This window comes from Phalacrocorax carbo, chromosome 7 (genome assembly GCF_963921805.1).
Source record: "Phalacrocorax carbo chromosome 7, bPhaCar2.1, whole genome shotgun sequence".
Lineage (NCBI taxonomy): Eukaryota > Metazoa > Chordata > Aves > Suliformes > Phalacrocoracidae > Phalacrocorax > Phalacrocorax carbo.
The window spans coordinates 36864162-36888690 of NC_087519.1; the positions used below are offsets into that span (position 1 = coordinate 36864162).

Genomic DNA, 24529 nt, shown 5'->3' on the forward strand with positions numbered 1-24529 from the left:
TCTTAGACCAACAGTTCCACCAACAGGTTTAACATTACACGCATTTGAAGCCAACACACTCAGAGGTATAAAAATATTGAATACTTTGAAGTCAATATTGTAATGTATTGACCCTTCAGGCAAATATTGACGAAAGGAAGAGGAGAGGGGGTCATTACATCATGCCTTTAATCGTACTTTAATTCAATATGTGCACTGTTACATACATGAACTTTTTGTCCTTGGTAGAAAATCGACAAATCAAGAAAGATCTCATTGCATGAGATAATAAAACATGGAGTTAGCCAACGAAAACACATTAAGCAGAATTAAATTTCATTCAGGTTTCCCACCAGAGCTTCTAAAAGCTGGGGTCAGAATGAGCCCCTTGCTTTTGAACTTTTAGTGGAAATTTTATCTAAATATTTTTTTACATACATTGACATAATGCAAACCGGCAGCTCTTGGGTTTGTCTTGCTCAAGTATGAATCACCCTATCTCCCTTACCCCCAAAATATTCAGACCAAGAAAACTTGAAGATACAGCACAGTGATCAACCAATCAGATTTCTCTCAAATCACTGCTTTTGAATGTGTTAGACAAAATACCAGCCTAAGCCTGCACAGAAATACCTGCCTACTGCTCTCTCCTGGTTTATTTGCTAATTAAAATGAAAGAGGTTTTTGGATAGAGAAATACTATTCACTAGGATTCTCTTCCAGATCCACAGTTTTTCTAGTCTCATTAATTTTTACGACAAAGTCACAACAGAAACATTTCACATTGTAAGTCTTGTGTTATTTCCCAAGGAAAAAAAGAAAATGTGGCCTGAATGAAGGCAAAAGAGAGTTAAACCAGGACTTGTTTATTGAAAAAGTTTTGTCAGAGAGCAGAGAAAAGGGGGAAAGGGCAGACACCACATGGACCACACACCACAGGCTGCTACACATGGTCTACTCAGTCTTCATTTTGATGAAGAAATCTACTTTTCCAGCAAACAGAGGCTTCAAGTCTTGGCGTGTAGCTCCCCATCATGATAGACTTTATACCCTAAATTTCTTACAGAAATGAGTACTTTACAAACCACAGACTTGCTTCACCCCAAATTTAAAATTCTCCTACAGTGAAGCTAAAGCTGCTCAACAATGCCTAAAGTTAGGTATACGTTACCAGTTTAAGGATTTTATTTTTTTTTTAATCTGGAGATTAAGCCAGACACTTCATATGCTGATATTAAAGCAAGAACTGAAGGAAGCATCTATTGCAATGAAAAATGCTGAAGGCACTTGGGTGGCTTCTTTCACTCAGGATGTCTGGGATTTTTAATTTTAAATCATTGCATCTGAAAGTGGGTGGAGAACTGTCATCCCATTCGAACTCCACTACAAAGCTTCTACGTGGGAGATGTTTAGCAACAGGGACCACAGTTTAGAATCAATCAACACATGTTTTATTAACCAGCTGTACCCTATTAGCCCCTCTCTGCAAACACAGAGACATGGCAACAGAGATGGATGGGAGACAGGGGTATTATTTGAAATCACACTATGGCATTGCAAAACCCAATAATGAGGTCCTTTGCAAAGAGGAGCTCTCCTCCTGAGGTCTGCAGGTAGAATAGGGAAAGGACTTGGTGCTCAGCCACCAAAGCTCCTCTTGGGCCAACGCTCTGTGCAAGAGGGACAGGATTTGTTGCCACCTTACTGCAAACAATATAGTTCTGATGCACTGTACAAAGAGAATACTATTTTCCTTCTTGTTTGCCACCATACAGGCTGCTAAGAATGGCAAAATATAATGGACCTGTATTGCTACAAGTTTCTAGAAGCCTGGATCCCCTCTCAAAGCTTACCAAGTGACAGAGCTGAGAGTGGCAAGTCTCCCCCAGCACAACGCTGCATTAGGCACACAGCAGCTCTGGAGAAGGTTTGGCTCCTTGATCTGGGAATCTGGTCTGTTTGAAACTACTCCAAAACTTTGTGCGTGTAACACTGAGATGATGCTAAAAATCAAAGGAGAATTGGTGGCACCTCACAGAAGAACAAAGAACAAGCTGTTCCTTTTTTTTTTAATTTTTTCACTGATGATCTCATTCTCTACGACAAAACAGCTCAAAGAACTTTTTGCCTTCTTTACTGAGGAAAATTATAAACAAAAAGGATTAGCAAGAAAGAGCTGGAAGAGAAGGAAAAGGCCCTTTCAGTCTGTAAATGCTCCATAAAAACTGCCAATCCAGCAAGCTCTATCAAGTATTTGTCCCAGAAATTAGAAAGTTTAGTTGAATGTATTTGAATAGTATGCAAAGGAACACAATGGCAGCAAATCCCTCTTCTCCATCTTCAGCAACTCTAATCACTCCTAGCACAGACTGGGAGAGAAAGACCAAGCAACTTCCACTTCATAGCTTAGCATATGTTAATTTTAGGACCATGCAACTTAAAAATGCAACTCTTCAAGGATAAAACAGCAGAAGGTAATTCTCTAGCATGCAGGAATATTTGCCTTTATTTTCATCTCACCATCAAGCGTCATCATCCTCAGGAGAGAAGAAAAACACTAGTAGAGTGTTAAGTCAACTTAAAATTTAATATCAAGGTTTTTGTTTTAACCATTATTTCTTATACCGTCTTCACCCCTCAGTTAGGGAGACACAGACGAGTTCAAAAAGATTGCAAAGGGTTTGTTCTAGCCAGAAAACAGCCAACTACCAACCTGCTGCCGGCAGTTAAAGGTAGTTGGCTGTTCCCTGGCTAGACCAAACTCTTGCAGTAAATAATTACAGCTCTTTTCCATTCCTCTGCCCTGGGGGTACCATGCTGCTGCTTTTATCTGCAAAGCAATATTTAACACCTCGCAAAAGTATGGAAAACTTGTATAGAGAGAGACAAATGAGGCCTTTAACCTACACGCATGTTTTGTTGCTATCTGCAGTTCTACAGCAGAATATAGGTCTTTATCAAGTTCTCACAAGTGATCATGGGCTAATGGGCAAGGATAGCCTCTACAGGGGTCTCAGTTACAGAAGGGGCAGCCAGAGTGGCTGCAGACAGTAACGGGTGGGCACAAAACAAACACAAGTTGCATGAAGGCAGAAAATGGCACTGAGACTTGGGAAAGCTGCTAGAAGTAGCTAGGGACCATCACAGATGTTTAATATGTGCCTTTAAATGAAGGACATGATTCAAGCCCAACATTCCTGTTTTTCTTTGGCACGTGCATGTGCATCCGTGGCTCAAGTGTTACAGAATTGACCCTCTTGGGACAGAGAGAGAAGAAAAAGAGAGACAAAAAAAGAGAATGACAGTGTGAGTGGGAGAAAAGAGTGAGTGGGAAAGAAGAAGAGAAAGATGGAGAAAAGAAGGAGGAGAGTTTAATACAAAAATAAAAGTGGAACCATGGAAAGAGCGAGTTATTTGTCTGCTCTGGAGCCTGAAGACAAAGGTGGGTGGCTTTAATTCTCAGCTGAGGTTACTTTTCCACCACAGGAAGCCGGGCTATTGTTCAGAAAATCAGACAGTGTAGTTTATTTTACTTATTTTAAAATAACAAGGAAAGTGCTTAAATTTTACTTGTGTGCCCTAGGGCCATTTTGCTTTTTGAAAGCACAGTGCAACTGAGCATAAATCCATTAACTTGTTTACCAGGAAACCAAATTTTTGTAATTATCACATGATCGTCCTTTAGCCAACTGAAATGCAACTGATTACACCTTCTTTTAAGCAAGTAATAGCTTCTTCCTTCTCTAAAGGTCTCTTGCTTGACATAACCTCACAAAAAGACTCTGGCAAAAGGAGTCAGAATCCTCTATCGCAAGGGAGCAGGACAAGTCCCCAGAGTGCAGAGCAGCAACTTTTCCAACCAAGCATAAATATTACTTCCGTAAACACTGCAACAACTTTGAAAGAGAAAAACCTGTCTGCCCAAACAAATAGTAAGCACCTTGAAAGGGTAATGATCCATAAAATACTATGTACTACCAGGCATTGACTCTATGAGATGTCACACCCAAGCTCCTGTGCCACTGGCTCGCATGAGAAACATCCCACAGAAAACAGGCCCCTTCACCCACCAGCCACAGAGACTTTGAGACCATCTGGAACACCCTGGCCAAGGTTTCAAGATATTTGAATTCTTCTTTGAACTATGCTTAGTCACTTTTTTCTGGGTTTGTACCACCTGGAGAGGTAGCCAAGGTCAGGCCCCCAACTCTTCTTATGGGGTGAAGGCAGAGGGAGCAGTGCCACACACAGCACATCAGCGTGGCCACTCCAAATGCCTGCATCAGACTGCAGACAGCAAAAGGGCTGGGTGGGGCTGAGCTTTTCCTCTGCTTCTTAAATCACAATTAAAACCATTGTTCCCTTTCAACCTTTTCTGGTTTCAGCTGGGACAGAGTTAATTTTCTTCCTAGTAGCTGGTATAGTGTTGTGTTTTGGATTTAGGGTGAGAATAACATTGATAACACACTGATGTTTTAGTTGCTGCTGAGCGTTGCTTATACTAAATCAAGGACTTTTCAGCTTCCCATACTGCCCTGCCAGCAAGGAGGCTGGGGGTGCACAAGGACCTGAGAGGGGGTACAGGTGGGACAGCTGACCCAAACTGGCCAAAGGGATATTCTGTATCATATGACATCACGCTCAACATATAAAGTGGGGGGACTTGGCCAGGGGGCGCAGCCACTGCTTGGGAACTGGCTGGGTATTGGTCAGCGGGTGGTGAGCAATTGCATTATGCATCACCTGTTTTGTATATTCTTCTACCATTATTTTCCCTTCCTTTTCTGTCCTACTAAATTGTCTTTATCTCAAACCATGAGTTTTACCTTTTTTTTCCAATTCTTTCCCCCATCCCACTGGGGGTGAATGAGCAAATGGCTGTGTGGTGTTTAGCTGCCTGCCAGGTTAAACCACAACACAACCTTTTAACCCTTTAGCCTTTACAGATCACTTTTATATCCTTTTCTTCAGGAGCTGGGCTGACGTAAAGACAATAAACGCTGCAACTTTTCTCATTTAACTGCACAAACTCAGGAGCTGCAAGATGGACTGAATCCTCAGTGTTAGCAGAACTGAGATTGGCCCATTATTCCAAAGTGAGAAACAGGCTGAGATCACAAGGAAAGGGGGGAAAAAAAAAAACCATCTCCAAATGTTATCTCTTCCCGTACTGAAAGCCTTGACACCTCCTGGATTTCTGGAAGTATCTGAGAAACCACTGATAGGCATGGTGATGTTGCAAAGTGATGCTTTCAGCAATCCCAAGAGAACCAGGAAACAGAGTATTTCGTAAAAATAAAGAATAACAGGTTGTTTGTTGTTTTCTTTTTTTCTTCTTTAAGTTAAAAGGTCAGTGTGGGACATCACTGAGTCTAAAATCCAGAATAACTCCTACCTGCTTTGTAGTGACTTTTAAAGCACTGTTTTATTCAGGTCTCAAGTACCCTGACCCTTGGCCATTTTGTCTCTGGCATCAACTGAATGTTATGGAGACCACTAGGATTTTACAAACCAATTTGGGATTGGCTCCAAGTAAGGTACAAAAACCTCATGTGTTCATTAAGTGCAATGAAGGACAACTGAAGATGAAAAAGCACAAAAACACACTAGGAAAGGAACCCTTCCTAAGCAGAATACTTTCCAGAGTTTTCCATGAGCCATCAGCAATTCTTTAAATAGTTCCAAAATTATGAGGAGACTTTATCGATTACTAAATTAAATGCTGGGAGCAGGTCTTCCATGTGAATTGCATACCGTTTTTGTCTGTAGCAGCTAATAAATTCAGCAATGTCCTAAAACCACTTGATAGAATTTAAAAGCTATCTTTTATACCTCAGAACAAAGCCAGGACACCTCCATAACATGGCACTTCTTCATGCATTGTGCATTACAGAGCCCTAAGTTTTATACACAAACCAGCACAAGCCAAATCAGTTAAACACTGTTTCAAATACTTTGGCTAAGGTTAGCATTTAAAGCCCCTTTGAGGAAGGTGCTCCCCACACTTCTCAGCTCTGAAGATTACACTCAGAGATAGCTCTTGGTCAGCATGAGGCTTTCCCAGGCTCTCACAGTGGGGCGGGAGGGTCAATCCTCCCATGAGAACACAGGGTACATATTTGTGCTGGTGGTATTCTCTGAACTTCCAGCTCCCATGAACTAGAAATATCTAAGATGGTGATCAATCAGAATTCAAGTCTCCAGACCTCACTGAACATATCAGCATACCAAGGCAGAGAAACATAACACACGAGTGTCCTGTCCTGTGGGTCACCAGCAAACCCATGTCAGTTCTTTATCACCTTGTTGCAGGAGATGCTGCCATCCAGAATACACCTACTGCTGACACCATACCTTCAATATGTCCTGAGGAGAATAAAAGAGCTCTTATGTGCAAGTAGTACCACTGCACCATTAAGTTGGATACTTACACAAGGAATGAATTCTCCTGAGGGAAAAACACTAAATACTCAGGAGAGAATTTACACAGCATGTACCAGATAAAACATTTAATTGCAGACTGAAGGACACAGGGAATGATATCCAACAGAATAAGCACACACCATAAAGATTTGTTTGCACTGCTGAGCAAGATACAAGCAGGAAAATACAGATGAAAGCAGGGCACAAGTATTTTAATAGTGAAAGTCAGGTCAGAGCACAGGACAATTGGGGACAGACAGTATAATGATGGAAAATGAAGAGAATGTGCCATTTCATTGATAAATCAAATGTGTCTAGCATTGGCAGACTGAGATCAGACACAATGATTCCTTATGCAACGATGCCTATGCCCCAGCTTCTGCCAGTGCCAGTTTCCTCCCCATTCCTATGCCGGTACCTGTTTACACTGCAGAGGGTCATGGGAAAGCTCATTTCCTCTGTTCCAGCACAAGTGCCTAGCAGACTTTGTGAAGTACCAAAATAGCAAGTTCCACTTAGATGTTTTATAAATTGTATCAATTTCTTTGGAAGATTCAAGTGTAATGAGCAAAACAAAGAAGGCTCACAAACTTCAAATACATCAGAGTTACTCACTGAATGCCAGTACTTGCTAAATGGTCATTTCTAGGAGAACATCTAGATGACTACTTATGACTTAGACCCAATGTGAATCTCTGCAACACGAAGTCTGTCCCAAGTACTTGGCAGATAGATCTTCAAGCCTTCACCAAGACAAGATGTCAAGCAGGACACCGAGGCAATGACTGTGCTACTGTGAACTCAGATTCCCAGCTCAGAAAGCACTCCTTGCTGCTAGGGGAAAGCTACGAAGGGAGCCTCCTAGTAGTCTCTTAACAGCAAGGTTTTGAGCCAACACAATGAAGGTAAAAGGACAATTTTTGGTATTCACGTCATTAATTGTTCTTATTACTATTCCAAGACCCATTCAAGAGGTTAACGCTACCAGGAAATCAGTAGTCTTTGAATTTAAAGAGATGGGAAGTGACACCCAGCAGCTTTCAAGATGAATTGCAATCATTTTGGGTGTAAGATGTCATCTTGTTCCTGAAATGAAGGTTTAGAGTGGGGGAGGGACCAGCTTCTCTCTACTGCTAGGTCAGTCCCTTTTGTGCTACCTCTACTTGACACAGTAATCCAGGGTTGAGTGAGCATTCCCAGGCATTCTAAGAGACCTTGGGATTTAGTACTAGGCCAAACACGTACAAGGTATTTCCACTGAACAGCCTTGACATTTCAACTTCTTTGAGAACAGAAGGCAGCCACTAAGACTTCACTTTCAGCCATCCAACTTTTTTGTTTATTTTTTTGAAAGATTTCCAAAATATTTCCATCTGCACCTGGTTTTACTCCTCCTGGGTAACTAGCATAATAGTCAACAATCAAGAAATACTGTAGTGAATTGCACTGAAAGAAGATGTTTTTCCTGTTCAGCTGGGTTCTGAAACCCCTGCATTGCAATAAATTAGAAGTTAAAACAATAGCTCAGTGATTCTGAGGGATCCTGCCATTTAAGAAAGTCGATAATAAAAAATATATATAGCAGTAACTCATTTGCTACCTGCATTCAGCAGAACGTATGATTGAAGTTAACAAAGTGGGAATTTATTTCTAGCTGTTTGTACCCTTTTAAAGTTTATCTTCCTCATATATCTTCTGATTCTTATCTGCTAAATTTACTGAAAAATCCTGTTTTCTTTAGCTGCTCATCACCTATCATTTGCAGTTCTTGTCTGAAGACCCTCCTGGTCCCTGAGGTCCTTTTTCATGAACAGAAATCCTAGACAAAGTGCATTTAGATCTCTTTGTACCAGAATTTCTGGATCTTCTCCACATTACCCAGCTCCTTAAAGGCATTTGATGTGTTACAGTCTAGACAAGTGGTCTGTGGGGAACTGGCTGACAGGCCACACCTAGAGGGTGGTGGTAAATAGCTTCTTTCAAACTGGCAACCTGTCACAAGTGAGGTTCCCCAGGGATCATTATTGGACCCAACTCTACTTGATATCTTCATAAGTGATCTGAACGATGGGATCAAGTGTACCGTGATGAGGTTTGCTGATGATATCAAAGCGAGTGGGGAAGCGGACACTTCAGAAGGAAGAGCCACTCTGCAGGAAGACCTGGATAGGCTGGAAGAGTGGGCTAACGAAACCTTATGAAGTTCAACAAGGACAAGTATATGGTCTTGCACCTGGGAAAACATAATCGAGGAGTGCAGCACGGACTGGGATCCACCTGGCTGGGGAGCAGCTCTGTGGAGAGCGACCTGGGGGTCCTGGTGGACAACAAGCTCAATAGGAGTGAACAGTGTGTCGCTGCGGCCAAGAAGGCCAAGAGGATGCTGGGTTGCATCAACAACGGTATCACCAGCAGAGATTAAAGAAGTCACTATCCAACCCAGCACTTGTCAGACCAGACCTGGAATACTGTGTTCAGTTTTGGTCCCCACTACGCAAAAAAGACGTGGACAGGCTGGAGAGGGTCTAGAGAAAGGTCACAAAGATGATCAAAGGACTGGGAAGCCTGCTATGTGAGGAAAGGCTGAGAGAACTGGGTTTGTTCAGCTTTGAGAAAAGGTGGCTTATGGGAGACCATAACACCACATTCCAGTATTTAAAGGGTGGCTACAAAGAAGAGAAGAGACTCCCTTTTTACAGGGAGTCACATGGAAAAGATAAGGGGTAACGGGTACAAGTTACTCCTGGGAGATTCTAATTGGACACAAAAGGAAAACTTTTCATAGTGACAACAATCAGCTACTGGAATAATCTCCCCAGCAAAGTGGTAGATCCCCCAACATTGGATGCTTTTAAGATTCAGCTGGGCAGGGTGCTGGGCCCTCTTGTCTAGACCATGCTTTTGCTAAGAAAGGTTGGACCAGATGATTCTTGAGGTCCTTTCCAACCTGGTATTCTATGATTCTATCATTTGGGATTTTTCTTCAATATACAATCAGACACTATTGTTTTTAAGTCTGTATCCACAAATATTAGTGAGATCCATCGGGACACAAAATCCCACACCGATACATCTTTGGGGAATTGTCCCAGGTCCTGAATTTATGAACTGAAACAATCAAGAAGGCATCTTTGCCCAGAGCATCTCTCCTCCCCACAGGAACGTAAATTCACTTTTCTGAGTAATTCTACTGGTATTTGCATGCTTGTTTACATGTTCCACAGCCATGGTCTTCATTAGATTAGTCCTTCATAGCCAATCTACTTTTAATTTTGTTTCAATCCTGTGTCTTTTTCCACTACAGCTTTTTTTTGTGTACTGTCAAAAAAAAAAAAAAGCAAGCTTTTGGGATAAGGATGGAATCTTTATAAAGTATCTTTACTTGATACAAAAACCCAGTGCAATAAATATGAATTACCAATAACAAACCCTGCCCATTTTTGCTTAACCAAGCTTTTAACCAATCTTCTCACAAGTAGCTTCCAAATATATGCAAAAAATGTTTTAACAAATTATGTTCCAGCAATCAATGCTCCAACCAAATCCAAACTATCTAATCTCCACCCCAATACCTTGTCACCCAGTTTAATGCACTTGTCTGGGGATTAGGCTCAGTCTATTTCCCTTTCAACCACCATCAGATTGGAGCAAGCTGCCCTATTTCCACTCAAGCTGAGGGGAGCCCTACGTTGTCAAGTTGTCTCACTGATTTCAAAAGAGGTGTTCGGTGGAGGAAAGGTGATGCAATCCAGCCCTCTGATTCCATTCAACTCTGCACTTGGAAATTGGAAGTGATGGGTGTTTTCACACACAAGCCCATGTTACTTTAAAAGAAGGGGCAAAATGTACTGTACATGATTCAGTTTCCCATCATTACACAGAATTACGTTATGGGACACAGAAGGGACCTGGATTTGGCACAGATCTGAGTGTATTTTGTGTATTTCAAAGAATCTGCAGCCTCAAGCCCTCGACAGAAAGGATATGTACCTGTTTCTAATTACTGCAATATGTCTTTTTCATTTTCCTAGTGACACAACAAAAACCCACCAGACTAATCAGAAGGTAACAGGAGAGCCAAGCTAATTATATCCAACACCAAAGCAAAAACTGACCAAACGTAATGCACAATCCCACTCCTTGTAGGCCTTCTTTATTTTTCTCATATTTGACTCCTGCAATAAACTTAAGTAAATTGCAGTTTATGGTCATTTTGCATTTGACTCATATCAATGTGGGATTTATGCCATGTTCTCTCTAAACTGAGTCTGGTGTCTTTTCATCTTAAACATCTTACAAAGAAGGAAACATAGTAATTTCATAATGTAACTTTTGATTCAACACTAGTCCATTCTTCAATGTTTATCTTAAGCAAGTCAGGCCAGCATGACTCCAATTACAAACTCTTCCCATACTCTGCGCTGTAGGAACCAAATGCATTAGCTGAAAGGTCCCGTACCATGTGTTGCTAGAGCAAATTTCACCCTGCAGTCCTTAAGTGGCCAGAGGGATGAAGTGAGTAGAAGAGGGAATATTTATTTTAAAAAGAAAAATATAAGGTGCATGCAACTTTGCAAAATTAAAACAACCCAAATGTTAACAATCTATATCAGGGAAGAACAAAGATGGAAGGAGAAGAGGAGCAGATGGTCACCTGGGATGGCAGAGAACATCTCAAAGCTACCAGGGCTCTACAGGTGTTTTTTAGGCACAAGACGCTAGAGCCCACACACTAGGAATTGTCTGCTAAGGTGTCCACGAGGTCTAAGAAAAGCAGCCCCAGTATCCATAAGGATGCAGTAGACAAGGGATCATTCTACCAACATTTGGCAAAACGTTGGTTGGTTTTACCAAAATGTGTGAAAAAGGCTCTTTGAACCGAGGTGTAAGTCCTTAACCTCTGCAGATCATCCTTCTGAAAACTGCAGCCCACAGTGGGTTCACTGGTGTCTGCCAAGGAGAAAGGTCATGCTGCACCCTTCCCAGATGTGGGTCACTAAGAGAAGTTCTCCTCTTTGCTTTACACCACATTCATGGCACTTACAGAAACACAATGTGTTTGAGGTTTTTACCCCATTCCCCTTAGGTATATTTGATTTAAACTCATCAACAGGTTGAACAGATTTAAAGGCAAGGGGAAAACCAGGGAGCAGCACACTGCAGAAATCTCATTTGCTTAGGTCATCGGGTAAATACTGGGAAGATTCAATAAAAGTATCATATATGACCTTGCTCCAAAATGCAGATAACCATTGTCACTAAGGACATAAAAAACAGGGTAAACAGCTTATAGAATATACTTCTGTTCTGCAGTACAACAATTCCCCTGGAATAAGATTTTAAATTACTTAAACTTAAATTACTTGTGAAAGATTGTAGGGATACAGGAGTGAAGGAACAACAGTGAGAACCACATTAGTCATCAATAAACACACAAAGAGATGTACATAAGCTCTGTCAGTATGGCCCAAAGTACTGCTTTGAAATCAGCATCAAAAGACCTGCACACGGGTAAGACAACCCCTCAGAAATGCACCCCAATCATTTTGCTGCCTCTTTCATGTCACAGCCTGACATTTTACTAGATGGACTTATCAGCCTTTAAATTTGTCAAATTTCATTTCTGTTCCTACCAGTAAGCAGTGTTCAAACACAACTGCATCAGTTGTGTACATTACCAGAAATACAAACACCACTTGCTGATGATTCCCAGAAGAGGTCTGGCAAGCGTGGGAAACTTGCCTGGTGCCACTGGGACATGCAGGTCACATGGTGTGCTCTTACATGATGAGATCAGGATAAATCCTTATATGTCTGCACGTTGGGTGAAAACATTCAGGCTTGAAAGTGGTACGGTTGTTTTCTGTGAACATTCGTCCAAACCGAGAACGGCTCTGTTTTATGCTCCTGGCTGCATTGATTTGCTAGAAGATGTGCAGCAAGGATGTGCAGAAAGGATCAGAAAAGAGTACTGCCTGAAATGAACTTGCTTAAAACCTTGAGCTACTCTGAAACAGCTCTACAACTGCTGTAGAAACTAGGTGCAGTCCAGTTCCATCTTTTACTCCAAGATTATGCTGAGTCATCTAAATGGAGTACAGTTTGCTCATACTTCTAAAGCCGTTACATAAATAACCCTATTTTCCTTCCTTATTGGAGCTGATCTCTTTTAAAATATACACTCACAAATATGAACAGCAAGCTTACCTCCTTACTGCTATCATTAAACAATAATGAGGAGCATGACTATGACTGTTAATCAAAAGCAGACTCCAATATAAAATCCTCTCAAAACCAGACTGGCCCGCTTAAGACATATATCCCTGAAAAATTTCCAACTGCAGCAATATCCTACTTCAAGCCCCATTAAAAATACAGCTATTCCCACAACCATCCCATGCTTTCTTTGCTAGTGACACTCTGCTACCGGGTAGTTCTTCGTGATAGATGTGTGGATTAGTTCTGCAAAAAATTCCTTTCCATCTTTTACTGAGGATGTAGCTTGGGCAAGTCCTCCATCCAGTGACTAGAAATGAGAAGGGTTACACTGAGAGGTTTTAAAACTAAGCAAAGGTGCAAAACAGTCCTTTATGTCTCTGCTTGTTGCCTAAGATACTTCAAGGCAAAGAAAATGCCTGTCGAATAAATTAGCAATGAACGCCCGAGGACAAAGAAAATTTCATTCTTCAAAATCTTCTGAAATGCACTGATTTAGCTGTCTGATAGAAGTAGTGCAGGCAATGAGTGGTTTCTTTTTCTTGTAGTTATTACAGGTACTATACACCAACAGAGGGACATTTTCTGAATTGGATTCTGCATTCTCTGTTGATTTTTTGAGATCTCCTGACATCATGAGGATGCCAGATATGTGGTTTGCTCATGTAGAGCTTTTTTGGTGTTGTGTGGTTTGGGGTTTGGGGTTTTTTTTTTTGAAGTGTTTTACATATGGGCAAAAAAGATGGAAAAAATAATAATTCTTTGTAACCACGTTTGCATTTGGAATAAAAGCTGTGTTAACTCTTAACACAACTTTGCCCTCATGAGAGATCCAGCCTTGCCAGCCCTGGATAAGCTCTTAACCTCTAAACCAACTCTTTGTCATAATAATTGCAGCTAGCATAGCAACTTTTAGAGCCAAAAGTCCTCAGGGTACCTCCAAAACATATCAAGAGGCTCTATTAAGCACAAGATTGCGGTTCCCATAGAGGCTCTCCTTAACACCAAAACGCTGGGAATGGCCATAGCTTTGCAAGCAAGTGAACACAAAGTAGTGAACCCAAAGGACTCCTGGCACTAGTTTTGGACCTTTTTAAATTTGCAAATTCTTGAAAAAACTGAAGACACAGGACAGGTATCTTCAAAATTTTCACATATGCTGACGGATTTATAAGACCTGCTGTTGCCAGACACATCTCATGGGACTATAATAGTAATCTATGTAGTGCTACAGCAGTCAGTGGACCACAGGCTGAAAATCACTGAGTAAGGCTATCAGCTCACAGCGGCCCAAAAAACTAATGAATCCACAGATATTCAATCTGCATGCAAGAAAATGTCACAGGAGCTTGTGATACAAGATGATATGGATGTCTCCTGCCAATTGCAAAGGACAGGTCTGAGGGCTGAAGTCCCCAGTGCAGGAAGCTGAAGAGTCTTCCCAGGTGGATAGAGCCAAGTCCCCTCCAGGAACAGGCTGACGGTAACAAACTAGCTCTAAATGCTAATTCCCCATCAGGATGGAAAATAAGGACTGCAGTAAAGAGTGCATATGTTAGGTCACACAAATACACACCCTTCTGTTACTTTCTCCTGCTAGGAACAGACACGATGTGATGCTCACACCCTGGCTGAGGATCTAGCACCCTGTCTCTTGGGCAACAAGCTCTGCAGCTATAGCTCTGAGGTAAAACCTTAGAGAAGGGCACAGGATACAGCTTATATTGCCAACTGCATGTGAAACAGATATCCCTTATAGGAGGCTCACAAACTAATGTTTTGATTGGGTTCTTCACATCAGGAAGTATTTGAAAAACTTAACCTTTGGAATTCAGCCTTTCAATACTGAACCATAGCTGGCAGAGGAAAAGGTTCATGAAATGCTGGATCAAGTTTGTGCCTCAAACAGCAGCACATTGGGAGGATAATGGACAAGAGTCCGCCCAGTGTGGTTCTTAGTTGCTTTTATTATTCATCTTCACTAAAAAGGTTCTGCAACCATCTCTCTGCATGACATCAGGAGCCTTAAAAATGGAGATGGACATGATTCCAGCTACCAGGCTGGATATCTCTGCTTCAGAGATATCATATGTTTTAAATAAACATTGCAGCACAGATACAACACAGATTTCCTTCCTCTGCCTGCTTGGGGACCCATGCTGAGTTGGCCAGCCAGCCACCATGACTGCTCAAAGGATGCAAAGGGTTTCCTGCAGTCTTTTTATGCTGCTCACTCCCACTCAGCTCCCCAACTCCCTCCCTAACTGATCATAACTGCATCAAAGACGATCAAGGCCCGTTTTCCTGTCTGTACTTCCTTCTGAGCCTCAAGGTCTCCTCAAAATAAACACCACAGATTTAAAAATAAAAGAAAGGGTATTTCCATGGTGGTTCTTTCCACACAGATTTAAAACCTGTTTCCTGGGACGTTCACCAGCATCAAAACTGGCTTTTCCAGGGGGTGACTTTTCCTGGCCTAAGGCTGAGGCAGTGCTGTGACTGAGTGTGGGCACCACTCTCACAGAGGACCTGAGGCCAAAAGGAGAGGCAGAGGGCATGATGCCCAGAATGGGCACTGATAAGATCACTCTTTAAAAAGGCTCCAGCTCAGAGCACATTCTCACTGAGAGGAGCGCAGAACAAGCCCATTGGAGGATGCACGGCTCCAGCCAAAAGGCAGAGATCTGGCACACAAAGGGCTGCTGCAAGCAGGCTTCCACTTAATGGTTCATGGAAAATGAGACATGTTGGTGAACAAAGACCTTTGGGCATTTCCTTGTGCACCCCAAGTGCGTTCACTCTTCTGCCTCTTGGATTTTCTCCTCTGAAGGAAAGTGGGGTATGATGGACATGAAACTTTCAAAAGCATTAAATCCACACTGCATTTCCCATTCTACAGATTTTTGGATACAAGTCAAGCAAATTTTTACTTTTACTCTCAGGAAGACAGTCATGCCCTGTCCCCTACACTCCTTCCTGGTTTCTTCATGTCTCTTCTAAAACACACTGGGCAAAGTGTATTCTGGGGAACTGAAAGGAGAAAGGTTAAAGTTCCTGCACCTTCCATTTTTGTTTTATTTGAAAAACTGAGCTTTGCAAACTTTGTCTATGCAGAGTGACTCTGTAGTCCAGTCCATTTTACCTTTCTTTTCCAACTGCCTGGTTTTCCTGCGAAAAAGAACTGTTTATCTTTGACTGCAGAAGCATCCTCTGTCCACTCAGGTAAGTGCATCCAAGATCACCTTTGAAGTAACAGCGTACCCTGGAGAGAAGACCGTGCCTGCTCCTGTGTTATACACAAGTAAAGACAACCCCTAAAAGCATGGCTTTGACATGATCCTTTCACATATTCCTTAGCCTTCATAGAAGACCAGGAAAGGGCTGGGAAAACCTTCACCTGCAGGCTCTAGGAGGCCAGCACAGGCCTGACACAGCCCCTGGGAGAAGGATGAGTCAGAAATAAACAGGCAGACAACTTGGGTGTTTTCTTTCTCCCCGACATGCAGGCAGCTCCCTCTCCCTCATGCCTGTACAGAGAAGAGCAAAAAGCAACAAAGCAGGGAAGACTGGCAAAGCACAACAGCATGAATAAGTCCACTCAGAAGGCAACTTCTAACAAAAAAAAATTTCCACAACCCCCTTGGGTGGACCTTACAAGCAGATGATCCCTTCTGTAATGGTTCATCTACTTCCTTATAGACTGCAGCAAGAGGCCTCATACAGCATTTTCTGCAGTTGGGGCTGGATAGACAAGGGAGACCAGAGAGTTATCACATCCCTGACTGGCAGGTATACAACAAGTGCCAAGTATGAGCAGCAGCCCTGCAATGGCTTTGCAGACTTTCTGGGAAAGACGAATTCTTGTTTAAACAGATGCTTTCCTTCAACACTTTCTCCAAATGGTGGGTAAGAAAAACATGCAGATGTATGCACCACAAACCAGCCCAGTGAATGGTTTCCTGCGGCATCTAAAACCCACGCATATGTGATCAGTAGAGGCTTAGAAGCCAGAGAGTTTCAATACCTTAGATCTGAGGGGCTGTGGGATCACAATACTGTCATAAACCTACAGATAATTCAGATGACAAAGTGGAAAGAGGGAGAACAGAGTTCAGCTCAGGATCCCTCAAAAAAACTCTTTAAATTTTCCATGAAATAGAACACCAATTTTTCTTTAATCTTACCTCAAAACTTCTATTGTACAGTATAATTAGAAATAATTTTATTGGCCTCAAATTTTCTTTCATCTCTGACTTTTTAATCACTTTTATAGCCCTGTAATACTATTCTGTACCTGGGTCTAAATGACATGACAATTCATTGGCCACATTGCACAGAATTAAATCAACCCAAAACCAGAGAATGATGTCTCTGATATCATCATATTGATGATATCATCATCATTATCAAGAGCAAGAAAAACTAAACACACACACAAATCACTGTCTTCTTTATTAGTGGTGGATGGGCTAATCAAATCGTGCAATATTTCTAACCAAGCCTGTTACTGGATCTTATCAAACTAAATGAGCAGAACTTGGATCACAAAGCAAGCTTACAAGAGGGAATTTCCTTAAGTCAGAACCATCAAGATTTGGCTTCTGGAGCTTTACTTTCTGTTCTGTTGGCTTATGGCAAAAAGTAGAAGTACAAATAAGGCAGAACAGAAAGTTTAAAAGGCAATTAGAAAAATAACACAACTTATAAGGAACACTCTGCTCATCTGACAATTGCCAGCATCCTACAAACACCAAAGGTCAGCCAGTGACCTTCAAAAAACTGGTTTTCTTCATCCAGGGACTGCATATTCAAGGTCAAAGTTTCACTAGACTTCAGTCTGCAGGAGTGGCGTATTAGCTATTCAGCTGTAACTCCTGTAATGACAGGAGAGAGCTGAGATCTGCTCAAATCAAATTACAGCTCTGATTATGCAAAACACTATGGTTCTGCATTTCCTGACACCAAGACTACTTCAGAGTGCAGCTTGAAGATACCTGCTCTAAGATTACTGAAAACAGGCAATTATAACAACAAGAGATAAACTAGTTTATTACTCCACTCATATTTGGTAAAGAATACTTCGTGACAAATTATATATATATGAATGTGTCAATGGCTGAATACAAACACTGAGAAGTATTTTGTAAAACGTATCTCATACCGTCAGGGAGTTGTTTACAGGACAAAGCATCATCAAGATCTTTGGCAGTTGATGGGTCAATGGTGAAAATGCATTCTTTCCTATCCAAGGGAAAAAGAAGAAAAGAAAAATTTATCTTCCAGTCATGAAGAAGGTATTAAAACACCAGAGACATCCAGGCAACAACCACCATGTTTTCAGAAGACTGTCTGTTGAAACATCTTCCAGTCGAACCTGAAAGTCTAAATCTAATATTAAAAAAAAAATGTTTCGGACAAGTGGATCATCTTGGGTTGTTTGGTTGGTTTGGTTTTTTTTTTTTTTTCATTTTTCTTTTTGGTTTAACTGCTTGCTCTTAACAGCTTTCATCTCATTACTGATTTTCCTCCACAAAACCTAAACAATTTAGTCCATAAAGTTCACTCCAAAGAAACAAGCAGGAAAAAGTCTTGATGCCTTCAGCTAGAGTAAAAATAGTTTCTTCCTAATTGCAAAACTAAATGGAACACAAATAACCCACATCCCCATGCATAAGAGCAAATATCGCAGCATCTGAAACTCCACAAGCACAGCTAGCATGGAGCAAAGCCAGTGAAACATCTACAAACCAAGGTGACCGATAACAAAAATGAGTGAGAGTTTTGGTCTTAGCAAAGACACCCAAGGGGTGCAGTAATTTATAACATCAACGTTGTCTATTGTGCACTAAAGGCAAAAGCAGGTTCAGCAGGAAACACCATGAAACTTAAAGAAAGAGCAAGCTCCAAATCCATACAGCATATGCTGTACTAGGTGGTACCTGGAAAATGCAGCCCTGCTCTGGAAGGCTTACACCTATATGTCCCATAGGGGTGGGTGGCAGGGACACCAGGAACATACCAAGATGGACTACAGATATGGTCTAGGGCTATGTAGATGAGACAAAATACAGTATCTGACTTGGGAATCATCATGTTTAATAGAGCAGAGCCTGGCACTAGTGAGAGCCAAAACCTGAAGGACTCAACAGATAAAACTTCCTAAATTCCTGCTAAAGCATCCCTTCATCTTGCGCTACCCTACAGCTTTCTTGCCCGGGCCCCCAGACTATGTGTGGAATGTGCGACTGGAGCTGAAGAGCAGTGAAGAAGTAAAGGAATGGGTTTGCTGGTTTATTTTGCTTTTATCTTAACCTTTAGAATAAGTTTGGCCCATCCCTAGTTTAAAGATCCCCAAGCACAATGGTACGGGCTGAGGCTGCCAAGGAAGAGATCAGACTGCTGCTTTTCTTTTTGCCACAGAAAAACTCATATCATCATGGCAACTCCCTTCTACAGATATATAATGAAAACATGTATTATTTTTCTTACATCATAACCACCAGTATGCTCCTGAGGTAAGAGAAGTGGCAGGGCAAAAATTACAGCAGACTTTTAAAGGAGCAAGTGTCATGTGGAATTAGCAAGTCTTCGTCTTTTTGTCTGGGTGCAGGCAACGTCCCTATCTTTGCAGGCCTATCACTTTGGTACTTAAATGCTCTGGGTGGTATCTGTTGGTGTCAGACAGCTGGCAGCATGTATTTATATAATTCCACCAGGCACACTAAATAGAGATTTTCAAAGACAAAAATCAGTAAAGCACTTCACTGCCTTCTGTGGCTTTGAAAAAATCTTTTAGAATATGTTAGCTTTCAGATTGGACAGCAAAGCTGCCTTAATCCCCAGATGCATGTTAGTTTCTGATCCTTCACATGCATCTAAACAAATTAGAGATTGTGACACAAAGATATAAAATGTTTTCAACTACACTGGGACTTTGATCTGTTGTTGCCTAGCTAACCAGCACCAGGAATCAACCAATCTTTAAAGGCTTGCGAACAACCTTACTTCCATAAACATATATTCCTTAAAATTCCACTTAAGGATGGAATTTCAGGATACCTCTATCTACTCCAAGGCACTGTGCAACTTTCTTTAGGGAGCCATGTGTATGCAGATAAAGACACCTACACTACAAGCAGTACGGGAGCATGCATGCGTGCCAACCTGCATTTATTGACACACCAGGTCCTACTAACTCACAGGGTATAAAGGCAAAAGCATCCTGGCACTGTGACTCCCCACCCAGCCCCATCTAGTAAACCTTCCTTTAAGTTACTTCATTTAAAAGCACAAATGGCACTGAGTGGACACTAATGGCTTGCTTTACCTGACTAGCAAGCAAAAAATAGGTTTAAGAGCTTCTTCAAAGAGAATGTGGGTTCCTGTGTCAGGGGAATAGATAGCTTATCCCAGATGTTCGGGGCCTGCAACCACAAGCATCCACCACCCATTGCGAATTGTAGCTCCAGGCAGTTAAAAAATTAGCAGATTGGTTTCAATGAAGTGCATATTTGCAGTCTGCCCTGGAAAGAAGCGAGCATAAATACATGGGTGCCAAATTCTGAACACATTTATACAATGGCAGCAACTAACGGGCTGCTTTGCTGAGATGTATTTGGCCAGTCAAATCTACTGCAGAGGTCAGCAGTGGCCCCAGTTCAGAGCACCCAAACCTGCAGGGCTGGCAGGGCAGCCACCAGCCCACCTGGGCAGCGCTTCACGCACAGCCTGCTGCCCTTCGGGACACACTGGCCAGGCTCCAAGCAGCCTCTTAGCATGCAAACTGCAGGCACAGACACAGCTCGCTGTCTGAGATACTTAAACTCACAGATGCAAAGCTGAAGAGGGGTCCAGACAAATACTGATTTAGCATTTCTCACCAGCATTTCTATGTGCAGCACAGCTGGGATATGTTTTACCACCAGGCTCAGATTTGCTTCTCCTTTAAAACTACTCAAGGGACTTGGACTTGTAGCTTGTCACAGGCAGTTTATTCTGGGCACAGACTGCAAGGTGAGGTAAGAAAGTCACTGAGCAAGTAACACAAGGAATGATACTCCTGGCATAAGGACTCTGCAGAAGCGTTGCAGAGCCGATGGCCAGGCAGTCAATAGGACAAGAGAAGCCGATCTGCAAGCAGAGCTCAAAGTTCACAGCCGTGAGATAATCTTGGCACACAGGAGTACACCTCGCTGAAGTTTTCTAAGTAAATTCCTCTCACCAGTAATTGCATTATTAAGTATCATGAATTATATTTCTGGTTTTCAGTTTTTATTATTGAAGAAGTTTCAGATGGCTATAGGAACTGGGGCTGGCATATGGGAAAGAAATCCACCAAGTGATGGGACCACAGCGCCGAGCCTGAAGGCAGCACCCAGCACGCATGCTCCTCCAGCGCAAGGTCTCTGAGGACGGCATGTTCTCAGCTATCTCCTGTTTTTCCTCCAGCCCTGCTGGTATCACCTTTTATCTCCAGCACGCCGCAGAGTGCTGCCTTGGTCCCAGAAAGAATCAGCACAAGGCAATGCAAAGCAAGGGGAGGAAGGGCTGGGTGTGGGCAGTGCAGCCTGCCCCCACTGCTCTGCAAGCTGTCCCCTCCCTTGGCACCTACACCAGCCACTCCTGTACAAACCCCGAGGGAGGACCCTGGAGGCAGCTGACAAAAACCACCTGGGTGAAGAAATATCATTGCTCCCAGCTATGGGGCAAATCCGCTCCAGGAAGAGGAAGGAGCCATTCAAATTCCTCCCCTGACCATACCGTCTGGCTGTACAATACCCCAAAGGCTGTGGCACAAGGGATCTTGGAGAGATCAGACCACATTTCTGACCACAATCAATTACAAAACCAACCTGCATTGGGTTGCATAATTAAACCTCAAGGCAACAGTACTTTTTATGCACCTGCTAACGAAGACTTCGTTTAAGCACAAGCAAATAGCCTGGCTACATGCATGCACATTTGCATTGACCACAGGTAAATACAAATTGAAGCTGGAGACAGCTGCCTGGAGGGACACCAAGGTGACCTTGTGGGATAAGAAGGCTTGATCATCCCCCTCTCCCAATTCTTTAAAAGCCCTGAAGGAGCCATCTCTCATTGTCATTACACCTAATAAAAATCTGTTTTATTCATTTAAAATTGTCAAAACATACTTTGTAAAAGTAATGAGATGTTCCACGTCCACTCGTTCCAACATACACACAACTTGGTTAGTTAAAGGAAACCAGTTTAGGACATACAGACACACACAGAGTTAAGAGATTTTCTGGTCTTCATGCTGGAAAGGACTAGAGATAAACATGTGCCTTTAAGAATCCCCCAGTCTCCTCACACTGAAAAACAAACATCTCAGTGTGGAAACTACCACTTTTTACAGGAGCCTCTTTGCCCAAAACATATGTTTAATGCAGGTTTGCAGAGGTGGACCTGCTCTGGCACAGAGTTTCTGTCAATAGAAGAATAAAATCTTTTCTCCCTCCTCCTCGTGGCCAGATGTTTCATGCACCAGAGCAAGGCAACACCTACAAGTTTTGGAGGATCAGGGGAACACTAAGCATGGTGGACCTGCAAGCAAGAGTCAGGAAAACACGTGACACACGTGGACCGCCCAGACCTTGCCAGCCCCAGGCAGTGCCTGGGAGCCCTGACCCAGCCACCCCTAGCCCTGCGGCAGTGGCACGAGCACTGCTAAAGCCAAAGGTCGCACACTGGCTCTGCCTGCCATCTTGCAAATCAACCACCTGGGAAAAAAAATTGCAGAATAGAGCACTTAGTTTATTAGAGAATAACGACAGTGTCAATTTATACAGGCTGGTATATCAATCCTAATTTAAGAAAAGCTAATTAACTGCAGTCTCTCTTTGCACAGCTTAAGGAAGACTAATTAAAGCAGACAAGCATATTTGCAGCAGAGTTAGTCCTTTTACCTTTAACAGGACCTAAAATAAATGGCTAGCGCAGCAGTAGAGGTAAGAAAAGTAGACTGTTGGTGAGCTGGAATTACCGTCATGGTAATTAAAATGTTCAGAGATCACTGGACTGCAACAGCAGTTTGTTTTCCTTTGTGCAAATACGTACTTCTACACAAAGGTATTCACAAGAATCAGCACAGAAAATACTGTACAGTTGGTGCTGCAACATTTGGTACAATATTGCCATTTTTGCCAGCTAAACTCTTCAGCATATCACAGCCATAAAATATAAACACCTATGGCACAAGGTGATTACAAGACCCAGTGCTCCAGTGCTCCAACTTCACTCAAGTGGAAGGCTACTTGGATCAAGACGAAGCATTGCATTTGTAAGGCATGGGCTCAGGCTGTAGGAGAGGCAAGGTTTCTGGTATGGCCAGTTATGGGCAAAGTTTGGGTGTTACCAGTGTGGTTTTCTGCAAAGGCAGACTGGTGCTGCTAATACAGAAAAGTGCCAGTTTATACACAGTAGACAAAGCAGCACCCTGCAGCCATGCAGATCCTCCTAACACAACTGGATGGCCTTCCCAGCCATCAGCACACAGATGAGTCAACCCACCAGTGGAAACACAGAGCTCATATTTTGACCACTCTAACAAATGCCAACAACCATGAAATAACCATTCAGAGAACCGCTTGTACCTACTAAAGCATCAGAAAACCCTCAGTGAAGCAAGATGATGTCCTTACCAGCTGAAGTGACCACTCATGAGAGGCAGAGTCCTAAAGAAGCAAGTACAAGCCAGCCATTCAGAAACCAGGGAAAGCAGAGATGGAGGAAAGACATCCCAGGCACCACGAGCACATGCCAGCTGGGTAGCCTAACTGTGTTCACATTACTGCGTGATGCAGATCATCACCCCTCCTGGCCCTGGCTGCACCCATCACCACCGGCAGCCACTCGTATTGAAGCCCCAACTTTACCATTTGCCCAAAGTTAGACTGATCAGGGCTGAGGTCGTGGGCAGAATTTAAACTGCCAAGTCTCACAAGAGAGAGATAGGCACCTCTGCAAGCAAACCAGAGCATTTAAGGAACAGGCTGAGCAGGGAACCACCAAAGGTCTCCCAACAGGAGACCCAGACAAAGGAGCTTGGGTATAATTAAGGTGCCTGAACTTAATCATCTTATTTACCTCCCCATCCTGACTCTCTCCCAAGGGCAACTTTCAGACTGAGGCAGTCTCCTGCAACGTTTACTGGTCATTCATGAAAACCAACACACACAAAACAACTACAAAAGAGAACGAAGAACCCATAGCACCCACTAGCATGGAAAAGGTGGCTGAAACCTACCTGTGAATTCCCAGCACACAAACACTGCACGACTGAAAATTCAAGCAGTGCAGTGGCTACCCACACACTGACCATCCTGCCCTGCCCCAGGCTCCGTGCTCACAGCCCACAGTCCCTCTGGTCATCCAACGCCTCCTGAAGCACCAAGCTAAATCTTCTGCAGAAGCATTAACCTATTTCTAAAGACTAGACTGCTGCAGCTGAAGGTGAGACAGTAATGACCACCTTTTGTCTATTAAAGTTTAGGCAGTGCAAGTCGTCTTTAAACTTGAGCATGTTGGTGCTAAGACATTTACAGTATGAGTGACTGCATGTCTAGACACTTGCAATGCATTTACATTCTTCTAGGGACTCCTTAGATTGTCCTGTTTTCTCCACTTTGTGAGTACATATAATAGCCTGCTGGGAGTGAAAGCTCGGCCTCCTGGTTTACCCTTATTAACTCCAGCTCGAAGCTGGCATTTTAAAATTAAGCACAGCAAAGGCACTTTTAGAATCTTTAAGATCTTCAGGTCATTTCTAATACCCTACTGAGCTCCATCTTGCAAAAGTTAAACAGACATCATTTCTCAGAGCTGAAAACAGTTGTTTTAATTTGGGAACAGGCATCCTAGAGCTGTCAACTCACTCCAGCAAAGGCTA

At 42.6% G+C, this 24529-nt stretch overlaps 1 protein-coding gene across 3 annotated transcripts in view; it reads right to left on the bottom strand.

Moving 5' to 3' along the window:
* Positions 1-24529, bottom strand: part of DIS3L2 (DIS3 like 3'-5' exoribonuclease 2) — a 196349-nt gene that overhangs the window by 81271 nt on the left and 90549 nt on the right. For all 3 annotated transcript variants that reach the window (XM_064457483.1, XM_064457485.1, XM_064457484.1), the window contains one exon: positions 17780-17859. In XM_064457483.1, the coding sequence (XP_064313553.1) occupies positions 17780-17859 (80 nt within the window). The remainder of the gene's footprint in view (positions 1-17779; positions 17860-24529) is intronic.